Source organism: Enhydra lutris, unplaced genomic scaffold (assembly GCF_002288905.1).
Source record: "Enhydra lutris kenyoni isolate GAN:26980312 unplaced genomic scaffold, ASM228890v2 scaffoldscaffold19, whole genome shotgun sequence".
NCBI lineage: Eukaryota > Metazoa > Chordata > Mammalia > Carnivora > Mustelidae > Enhydra > Enhydra lutris.
This window is the reverse complement of record NW_019154103.1, coordinates 34,739,758-34,751,344: the sequence shown is the minus strand read 5'-3', so window position 1 is coordinate 34,751,344 and position 11,587 is coordinate 34,739,758. Positions and strand designations below refer to the sequence as shown.

General features: G+C 39.6%; 1 protein-coding gene across 10 annotated transcripts in view; it reads right to left on the bottom strand.

The window, feature by feature from the left end:
- Nucleotides 1-2,932: 2,932 nt before the first annotated feature.
- LOC111148270 (APC, WNT signaling pathway regulator) overlaps nucleotides 2,933-11,587 on the bottom strand; it is a 135,884-nt gene continuing 127,229 nt past the window's right edge. For all 10 annotated transcript variants that reach the window (XM_022504738.1, XM_022504741.1, XM_022504745.1 and 7 more), the window contains one exon: nucleotides 2,933-10,599. In XM_022504738.1, coding sequence (XP_022360446.1) covers nucleotides 4,023-10,599 — 6,577 coding nt within the window. In that variant the 3' untranslated portion in view covers nucleotides 2,933-4,022. The remainder of the gene's footprint in view (nucleotides 10,600-11,587) is intronic.

Sequence of the window (11,587 nt, the reverse complement as noted above, 5' to 3'; positions counted from 1 at the left end):
AGAACATACAGGTTGAAAGAAACATCAATGGCCCAACAAAAACCAGGATATAGTTTTATAGACCACAGAACAGTTAAGAGAATGGCAGGAAAATGACCTGGTGTTACAGGAGTTAAAGTCCATAGTTTTTAACACTACATAGTATTTTAATGTCAGCATAGTATGAGGGAATTAGAAGTTAAAAAATAATTTATATACTCTATTTCAGCCACCATGACTTTTATTTGGTAAATTTTGATGATCTGAGTACTCACATATTCTTCACCTCTTGGTAATTTCCTTTTTGCATTTCTAGCACTTTTTTTCCCTATTTTAGATACAAAGCAACTATGTGATAACATGAATTCAGATATAGTGCAATTGGCTCTCATCCTCAGAAAAAGCTTCATCTTCACTTAAACTTGTGGTAACATGGTCTTTATTTTATGGAAAAAATATCTTGACTTATAGTGCTATTTGTTCCAGTTGGGCTTAATCTTTCATTTTATTATTCCTCTCTCATTAACCTTCCTTTTACTACCCACGTAATTTGGAAAGTTTGTTCTCAAATACCAATCTGCCAGTTGTTTGTTAATCGCTCCTACTGTGTATTAGCAAATAGGGCACATTTTCCTCTGAAATAATTCTGAGGACAGAATTATTAGTCTTTCTGATATCTTCTGATAGTCTCTTCTGATCTTACTGCAGATCCAGATTAGGGATTTGCTGAACTTTGCCTTTTCAAAGACTGTTGCAAAGGGAACACAAGCCAATCTCTCAAAAAGTCATTGTCTTTAGATTTCATGTCTGCTAAATTTGTCCACTATTGGGAGTTGAGATGGATGGGCTCTTATCGGATTGTATAGCTTCGTATTTGTGCCTAAAGTAGGGGACAGTTTCTTTGTTGGAATACTTTGTCAGATTAAAAGGCCCGGGTTGAGAGGAAGAGCTACGACCTAAGGCAATCACTCAAGGAGCTTCATTATAATTTAGGGCAATCAATCTCCAAGTGTGCTTCTCAGACCAGCAGCATCAAGCATCACCTGAGAACTTGTTAGAACTGCGAATTCTTGGGCCCTACTCAGAATCAGAAACTTTGGGGATTGGCCCAGCTACGTCTTAATAAGCACTTCTGGTGACCCAAATCCAATCTAATTTGGAAACCACTGCTTTGCTGCAGTCTAAAGCTAGATAGAGCACTGCCTCTCTTAACAGGTATCATAACTAATTCCCAACACTTGGCTCAGTATACGATTTTCAACAAGCATAAACTGGGAATATTTGGCCTATCAGTTATGACAGCACCCTGTGAACTTCTAAAAGTAGAAATGAAATTTGCCCCTTTCCTAATTCAGAGCTATTTTAACAGAAGAGTCTCATACAACAACTTTTTCCTCAATGTGCAATGTAGACTGATTTGACATTCTCATAGGAGGCGTTGCCTACAGTAATTCCTGAGTTTTCTGTGTGTGGAAGGCACCCTCTTTTCATTTCCAGCCTTGATAGTGGTTTTTTTTTTTCCTTCCTTGGAAAAAGGCAGTTTTATTCTAGTTGACTAACATCCCATCTCCATAAAAGTACCTGGAAGTGCTCATAATAACTGGCAAGCAGTAATTCAGAAAAACAGAAAAATCAGGACCAAAAGAGGAAAGAAATACAACTTATATGCCCACGTATTATTGTTAGAGAAAGCTGCCTTTGAGAAAAAGATAAACTATTATTATTCACAAATGATTTCATTCAGATAAAATGACAAAAATTTAAGTGTTGATATATTCCATCTCTGATATGAGGAATTTGAGAGGCTGGGCAGGGGGTTTGAGGGGTAGGTAAGGAAAAAATGAAACAACATGGGATCGGGAGGAGACAAACTATGAGACTCTTAATCTCACAAAACAAACTGAGGGTTGGTGGGGAAGGGAGAGGGTGGTTGGGTTATGGACATTGGGGAGGGTATGGGATATGGTGAGTGCTACGAAATGTGTAAGCTTGACAATTCACAGACCTGAACCCCTGGGGCAAATAATACATTATATGTTAATAAAAATAATTAATAAAAAAGAAAAACATGTTGATATATTCCAAAGATCAGTAAATTGAGGTGTTTGCAAAATGGTACAGTGGAAAGAATATGGGCTTTGGAATATTTACTGGCATTGATAAACACAGGTAAGGGGTAGATAGCCACGTGTGATTTCAAGGGCATCAAATAGATATGCTTACTCCTTCTCAATCCTTTTTCCCAGAGCCCCATTGTATCTAAGTATCTTTTCCCTTCCCTAAATGCAGAGCGCATGAATTTTATCATTAAAAGTAGTTACCTTTACTCAACAAACACGTGAGCATTTATCATTCTCACCCCCTCATCATTTAGGACAAATTCTGAGAAGATACATTAGACTACCTGTTAATATGTATATCGGTTTATCTTTCCTTCCTTCAAGGAGGAGCTCCCTGCTCTGAGAGGAAAGGGGCACTTGAACATGTACCTCTCAACTCTATCCACCAAAAACAAAGTTTTCCTTAACGGGCAGGGGCTTTAAATAGTCTTTTGAATATCTTAATAGTATTAAATCTACCTTTGAAGTTCCACGTGATTTGCATTTTCTGAGCATGGCAAAATGCTGATTACAACTGGCTGCTGGAATTTTGCCCTAACATATAGGGTGATAAAATCTGTTCACTCTGGATCCAGTAGCAACAGAGGGTAGATGAAGGGACAAGACAGTTAACATTCCAAGACAGGCTTGGAAGAGACTACTTACACCTAACAATAATCAATTAATTTTTCAAGTAGAGCATTCTATTAAGAAAAAGGAAATATTCTACGTGGGTCTATTTTGTTCAATGTCCAGTCCTGTGCTAGGTAGTTCACATTGCTATTACATGAATTTATTTTAAATCAACTCCAGTGGAGTAAGAAAAAATATTAAACATCGGGAGTTTCTAAGCTAATCTCATTTAAGAAATGTAAGTTTCAGGAATGGTTAAGTGCCAATGCATGGAATGGTTAAATGCCAACAGTTAGCTTCAATTGTTTTTATTACAGTAAGAGGAATTTTACTCTTAATGCATAGAATTTGAAGAAAAAATTTATATAAGCTTTTAAGAGGCTTTTTTGAAAATTATTAATACAAACGTGAAATAAGACCCTTCAAACAAATAACAATTTCAGTAATAGTTTACATACAGCAATAATTTATTCTGAAATGTTCATTTAGTTTCTGTTGAGACACGATTCATGTCTCATTAATAAAAGAGCAGCCATCTCACCTCAAATACCAGAATATACAACAAGTTACAGCATAGCAAAATTCTATCTACTTTCAGATAAAATCTAGTTCAGGTAAAATAGTTTCATTCAATGTTTTACGATTACACAGATTTTTTGTTTTTGTTTTTTTTTGTTTTGAGCACAAAATAGTGTAAATTGTTACACCATAGCTATCTATATGCACATAATGTGACCACAGTACTGTTAATCATTACTTCTGAAATTGAACCATCAGTTTCATTCATGCAGTAAAGCAAAGCAGGCTGGGTAAACTTGTTCATTGGGAACCATATTACTGTGAATTTCACAGCCACATGATTAATTATGATGTTAGATGGACTCACAAGGACTAAAACGGAATGGTTTTTTGCATAAATACCAATTTCTCCCTGATGTAAGTTTAGTCAGTTTATAATCTAGAAATGATTGAGAACAGCAATATATCATATCCTCTATCTGTAGTGTTCATTATTTTAAGACAAGCAATAATTAAAGGATGATGGGATGGGATGCTACTTAAATACATGTAAAACATACTGTACAAATATACTTGGCTTTACCATTTTCTTCCTAACTATCAAGAGTGCCTCCCAAAATATGACCAGTGAAGACAAAGTATACTATCAAATATGGCTTCCAGAACAAAAACTCTCTAACAATCAAACCTATTTACACAATTTTTCAGTCTTAAAGTTTCATTTGAAACAAAATTTCTACATAGCAGTTGTAATTAACACGTAATTTTCTGAGTTTCATCATTCCAGCTCTTTTACACAGATGTCACAAGGTAAGACCCAGAATGGCGCTTAGGACTTTGAGTTCCACTGGATTCTGTGCTGTCAGTTTTTGAATCTCGTTTCTTCGTGTTGTTATTCACTGGCGTCGGGATCTGAGACGGCCGGGCTGAAGTGCTATCTGCGCTGCTTTTCCTAGGGCTCGGATTATAATTGAAAGGAGTCACTCTGGCAGCCACAGTCCCACTAGGTGAACTGTGCTTGCTCGAGCTGCTAGAACTGAATGGTGTACGCTCAGCAACAGAGCTCTCATTTGTCTCTGATGCAGGGACAGGATTACTTTGTCCCGGTTTTGCCTCAGTTCCTTTTTGGTCTGGGGCATCTACTTGAATAAAGGAGTTCAGGCGGTTTTCCAAACCCATGGTGCGTACGGGAGCACTGCCATTACCCACATTTTGCTTTCCCTGATTATCTTTTGCATCTTTAGCATTTGGATTTCCCTTTTCTGAAACAGTGTCAATCACAGGGGGAGTATTTCCTGTTGGAGATCTTCCGGATCTAGGGTTGTTAATCGGACAGTCCTCAATTCTCACCCAAACATCCTCTGTTTTAGAAACAGCAGGTGCCATTTGATAAATTAGAGTCTTTGATTCAGCACCATTTGCAGCACCTGAGGAAGTGGTCTGAGAGGTACTATTTGTGGGAGAAATCTCACTTTCTTTTATTTTTCTCCATGTTCCTTTTGTGGATACTTGGTTTTCTTTAGTTTGTTTGGCTCCTGAAATTGAGTTCACATGTTTTTCATCCTCACTTTTTGCTTTTTCACTGGACTCTGATGAAGCAGAAAGAATTGAGGATGAACTTCCAGTTCTTCTCCAAGTGCTTACTCGAGGAAGGGATGATGAATGCTTGCTGTGCTCACGTTTCCAGGTCCCTGATCTATTAATCGGAAGTCTAGAAGGACTTTCAGAATGGGAGCGTGCTATATCATGGCGCTTTACTGGTCTTCCATCATTATACTCTATGGTGGGACTGAGATTAGGAGGGAGTTTTCGCCATCCACCAGACTGAACAGACGAATGTGTGGACAAAGACATATCAGGAAGGGAAGGACTTAAAACCGGAGTCTGTGCCTGGGACCTAGTGGGAGAATCTGGTCTAGAAGATGGAGAAAGAGATTCAAATGAAGCAGACTCCTCCAGTTTTCTCCTTAGGGTTGGGCTTGGAGCTTCTTTAATGAAAGTTGACTGGCGTACTAATACGGGTCTCTCTGACCTATCAGATTCACTTCCACTTGACTTTGTTGAAGACATTCTAGAAAGTTCCACCTTTTTATTGGATCCATTGCTATTATTCATCTGATTTAGTCCTTTGGAGGCAGACTCACTTCTTGGGATACTACTGCCATTCTTGGATAAACCTGTTTGTTTGGTAAGGTTCTGTTGGCTCATCTGTCTGCCTGGAGATGTATAAGACATCTTCCCAGAACCTGAGGACTTAGTCGAAGCAGTACTAGGGGATGAAGTCCTTGGCAACTGAGATAATTTGTTAGGAGGACTTATTCCATTTCTACCAGGAGAAATTGAGTTTCGCCCTGGAGACTGCATAGGTCTACTTAATGGTTGTTGGGCAGGTCTTGAAGGAGTGGAATCTCTAGATCCTGATCTAGAAGGCCCTTTATTTGCCACAGCTGGTTGGGATGTCTGCCTGGTTACAGGGCTTAATTCTGACTTCACTGATGGCTTGGGTCCTCTAGGAGAAGTGGTGGCTGTCTGACCTTCGCTAGGGCTTTTGGAGGCTGGAGTCTTAAGAGGTGGGCCTTTCTTAGAAACTGGACTTGTACTTGAAGAGCTATTTCGAACTCCTGGAATATGAATCATTGTCCGGCCTCGAGAGATGGAAGGCATGTTTGCTTGAAGGGACTGTTTCATTTGGTTTGAAATCTCTGAATTAGATCGAACTTTTCCAGTAAGTAAACTTCTATAAACTTTTTTCCCTCCTTTGATTCCTTTATTTTCGGATTCTATCTTTTTAGTTTCCAATGTGCTCTTCTCCCCAGGTTTTAGTATTCGTGGGCCCTTATTACTTGTAAATGGTTTTTCCTCTTGATCAGGTGTAAGATGAAATGGTGATCCCAGAGAGATTCCTGATTTCAGTGAAAGGATGGAATCTGAGTCAGATGAAGCTTGTCTAGATAAACAGGCAGCAGCAGCAGCTTGATGTAAACTACTTACTATGGAATTTGCACCTTCCTGAATAGCTTTCCAATCAAAATTTTCTGAATCTGGGGATAAACCATGTTCTGAATCTGGTCTCTGTATATCTTTCAAATCGAGTGTCAAATCTTCTGCTAATATGCCACTCATATTTCTGGGGCTATGCTTTTCATTATCACCCTTGAGTCTTGAAGGCTTTTTCTTTTTTGGCATTGCAGAACTTATACATTCTTGCAACAGGTCGTCTTCAGAATCAATACTAAGAGAACTGAGAGAACTGTTTCTCGAGAAACAAACAGGGGTATCTTCAACGTGAAATGATTTAGGAGCGTAACCTGATGCCTGAGGTTTACTTGGTTCTCCCTGTGAGTTAGGGGGCTCTGTCTCTTTGATAGGTTCATTTTCTTTGTTATTGTTGTTTTCTTGATCAATGTCACTAAGGGAACTTAGAGAGGAGTTTCGAGAAAAGCATACTGGTGTATTTTCAATAGCAAAGTTTTGTAATTTTTCGTCAGTTGCTGCCCCTCTGTCTGGTATGTCTTTGGATGACTGTGGAAAAGTGGACTGCTTCTGCAGCAAGGATTTAGACTGACCTCGATTTATTGGATGTTTTGTAACAGCCTGTGTCTTATTAGCTGACTGTTGGTTAGTGGTTAGTTCTGTGTGGCTGGTAACTTTAGCTTCTGATTCCTTATTTTCTTTCCCCTTTCTTAATTCAGCCTTTTCTCTGGAAAGGTCAACATCATCATCATCAAAATCTAGAGAACTCAAAGAATCATTTCGTGAAAAACAGTATGGAGTTCCTTCAATAGGTGTGTAGTGATGAGGTGAATCAAAAGTAAAACTTCCTCTGACTCGATCTTCGTTATTTGGTAGCTTATCATTGAAGTCCTTGGAATTATTTTTCAAGTTCTGTTTCTTTGAATCTTTGTTGTCTGAGAAAGTTCTTTCAGCATTTAAATTATTTTTTGAGTCTGCATTTTTTCTTACACGTGTCCTATACTCAGTATTTTGTGGTATAGGTTTTACTGGTGAAGTAGGTTTCTTTTTCTTACCATCTAATTGATTTTTGTTAGCTCCAGATGAAGACATAGATGCTTGCTGGACTTGGTCCATTATCTTTTTCACACGGAAGGGCTTGTGACTTTTTCCTTTGGGCATAGCAGAATTAATGCATTCTGCAAGAATATCACCTTCTTCTGTTTTACTATCATCCAGTTCAGGTATTGTTACAGATGGGGTTTTTCCTCTTTGAGCCTCATCTGTACTTCTGCCTTCTGTAGGAATGGTATCTCGTTTTTCGAATTCACTTGACTGTGCCCCTGGTCTAACCCCTTCCCCAGCAGCTAACTCATTGGGAGGAGATTCTATCGTTAGATCACTTAAAGATGTAGCTGTAGAAAAGTTTATAGGTGTCCCTTCTACACAATATACCCGTGGCATATCATCTCCTGGTGTAAAACTAACATGCTTTTGTGCTTGTAACCTGTTTTGTGATGGAAGAAGTTTGTACACAGGAAGTTGACTTGGTTTCCTTGCCACAGGGGGAGGTAATTTTGAAGCAGTCTGGGCCGGTTTTTTGGCTTTGCGTGAAGATTTTGTTGGCATGGCAGAAATAATACATTCTTCTAGTATTTCAATATCATCATCATCTGAGTCATCTAAGAGGTCTTTTTCGGAGTCGGTAGGTTTTTCCGTCTCTTTTTCCTGGTTTTCATTTGCTTCTTCAGGCTGCTCAGATTCAGTTTCATTCCCATTGTCATTTTCCTGAACTGGAGGCATTATTCTTAATTCCACATCTTTCTGTATAAATGGCTCGTCGAGGCTCAGAGCACTCAGGCTAGAGGAACAAGAAAATCCATCTGGAGTACTTTCTGTGGCAAAATGTAACAGAGTGTCAGCATCTGGAAGAACCTGGACTCTCTGTACGGCAGCGTTTACAGCAGCTTGCTTAGGTCCACTCTCCCTCTTTTCCACAGCAGGGGCTTTGTTTTTAGGCACCTCTCGCTTGGTCTGAACTGTCTGAGGCGGAGGGGGAGGGGTCTTACTTCTGCTTGGTGGCATGGTTTGTCCGGGGCTATCTGGAAGGTCACTGGGGCTTATAATGCCACTTACCATTCCACTGCAGGGTTCACTCTGAACAGAGCTGGCAATCGAACGACTCTCAAAGCTATCGAGTGAACTGACTGAGGTACATCGGCTAAACATGAGTGGAGTCTCCTGAACATAGTGCTCCGGTGGACTTTTAGGTGTCTGAGCACCACTTTTTGATGGGGATTTGGCCCCTGAAGAAAATTCAACAGCTTTGTGCCTGGTTGATTCTGCAGATAAACCAGAAGCCTGAAGTCTGCTGGATTTGGTTCGAATATGCTGTGACACGGTTGGAACTTCACTCACAGAATCTTCTGTTGTTCTAGTCCCACTGTTTTCTTTGATTTCTGCTATTTGTAGAGTATTAGCAGAATCTGTTTCCTGGGTTGCCTGATCACATCCTATTTCATCTTCAGCTGATGACAAAGATGATAATGAACTGCAGCGTGAAAAACAAATCGGGGTATCCTCTACACAGTAAGTCTGTATTGTTTCTTGGTTGATGGAGGGAACTTTGCAGGAGGTGGCTTTGGGGGTCTGACCATTTCTGCTTTGTGCTGAACTTGGGTGGTGCTGATTCTGCCTCTTGGCATTAGCTGAAGGTGTGGACGTATTCTCACTGCTTGAAGAGAGGTGTTCAGTTTTAGTGCTCTGTCCAGATGAATTCTTTGAGAATGAAAATGGTGGTTTCTGGGAAGAAGAAATGTCTGTGGCATATTTTAAACTATAATCAATAGGCTGATCCACATGATGTTTTTCTTCGTTGTATTTTATGCTATAATTTGTTGGTCTTTCTTCTTCCTCATGCTGCTCTCCCTCGGAGTAACGTTCACTGTAGTTGGTTGGCTTATCATCTTCATAGTCGTCTTCCTGACACAAAGACTGGTTTACATTTTGATTAATTCCATGATTAGAACCTACTCGATTTGTTTCTGAACCACTGGCTCCTCTTGACCTATATGGGGAAACACATTCCTGCTGTCCAAAATGTGGTTGGAACTTGAGGTGTTTATCGTCAGTGCTCTCGGTATATACGGGGTAAGTTGTGCTTTGACTTCTTGATTGTCTCTGCTCGCTTTGTTTTATTTCATCTTCTATTATATGTTTGGGTCTTGCCCATCTTTCATTCTGTGAAGGGCTTTGCCTTCCGGAGTTTAACTGCTCATCTGAATATTTAAGACTATAATTTATGGGTGTATCTAGTTCTCCGTCATTGTCATCCATGTGATTTGCGCTATGTATTTTATGGGCCAGGTCAGCTGGATATTGACCATAGCTGCAAAATTTACTTTCATCGTCTTCAGAATAGGATTCAATGGAAGGCTTCATCTGACCTCTTTTACCATAACCATCACTACTACTGACACTGTTTAAACTATCATTTGAAGATCTCTTATATTCCAAGTTAGCATAAGTCACAGGACATGTCCTATTTGAACCTTCTGACTTGCTGAAGTTGTAAGTGTTTGCATGTGTGTGGGCAGTAGAGCTTCTTCTTAGTGCATTCCTCTCATCTGTCCCACAATGTAACTCGGTGGTAGACCCAGAACTTCTGTCTTCCTGGGAGGTGTGAATGGCTGATACTTCTTCCATGACTTTGGCAATCTGGGCTGCAGTGGTGGAAATTTGCAAACCTCGCTTTGAAGAAGTGCCTGAATTTTCTGTTGCTGGGTGGTAGTTGCCTAGGCTGATTCCTCGTTCTCTCTCCAAACTTCTATCTTTTTCAGAACGAGAACTGTCTAAACTTCCTCTTGAGGAAGAAGAGCTAGGCAACACTGTGGTATTTAAATATGGTGAAAGGACAGTCATATTTCCAGTATTAAAATTGTCTGACCTATTATCATCATGTCGATTGGTGTCAAAAACATAGTCATTATAGAGACTTTGCTTGTGTCGTTGCTTATTACGATGAGATGCCTTGGGACTTAAATTGTCAATATTGTCAAAAGTTTCTGATAAATGCTGAGCATCTAATTCTGCTTCTAGGGCTTTTTGTTTTCTGACATGAAGAGATGGCAAGCTTGAACCAGGAGACATAATATTGGCATCCTTATATTTTGCAGGTCTATTTGCCATGAGATTCCTTAAAGCTGCAGCGCTTCCCATAGCAATCATTTTGTGCTTTGAATGTATGAGGTTTTTGAGCATGCTGACTGCCCCCATGTCCCATAATGCTTCTTGGTCTTTAGGATTTCTTGCTGAGAGATTCCACAAGGTTCCACATGCATTACTGACTATTGTCAAACTGTGAGATTTCAAGTGTTGTAATAAGGTTTGCAGGCAGTTGTTCTCTCTTAGGATTTGCCTGAAATAAAATAAGAGATCCCAAAATTAAAGTAACAATCTCCTTATTGTAACAACAAATAAAAGGTTAGAAAACAAACTTAAATCTAAAGATAACTACTAAAACTTATTAATAGGCAAAATAAAACTGTCCCAAATTATACTATAAATCTCAAGCATTTCACATCTCCTTTTGTTCCTACTTCATTTAATGTTTACTGTTTAAAAATACTCATCTGTCACACTAAAAGAAGTGAAAGTGTTCACTTTAATCTGTTCTGCATTTCCTATTCTGACCCAATAGCTGCTGCTACTTCCTTTTTTTTTTTTTTTTTTTTTAAAGATTTTATTTATTTATTTGGCAGAGAGAGAGGACAAGCAGGGGGAGCAGCAGGCTCTCTGCTCTGCAGAGAATATGTGGGGATCGATTCCCGGACTCTGGGATCATGACCTGAGGCAAAAGCAGACGCTTAATGGACTGAACCACCCAGGTGCCCCTGACTCCATAGCTTTTAAAATTTTTCCTGGGGTACCTGGGTGGCTCAGTAAGTTGAGCATCCAACTCTTGATTTCAGCTCAGGTCGTGATCTCAAGGTCTTGGGATAGAGCCTGTGTCAGGCTCCCCACTCAGTGGGGAGTCTGCTCGAGGATTCTCCCTCTCTCCCTTTCCCCTCCCCCACACTCACATGCTCTCTTTAATTCCTGAGCAGAAACACTTGCTTTATCTACATGGTGACAGAGTTCCTCAATGAATGTATTATAAAATCTTATCCTGAACAGGGACTTTGTGGTAACTTAATCTATAGATGGGTTCCACAATGTTAACTACAAGAAATCTTGGAAGAGGTAGAAAAATCGATCAATCAGTCTTTACAGGGAGCACACTGTAAGCGCCTAGACTGGCAAAGTGACTTTTTAGAATAACCTCTATCCTCCTGGATTGATTTTGTGATAATGCTATCCCCCTTAGAAGTGTGCTCTGTCAAACTGTGTGTGGAGTTATTACTTCT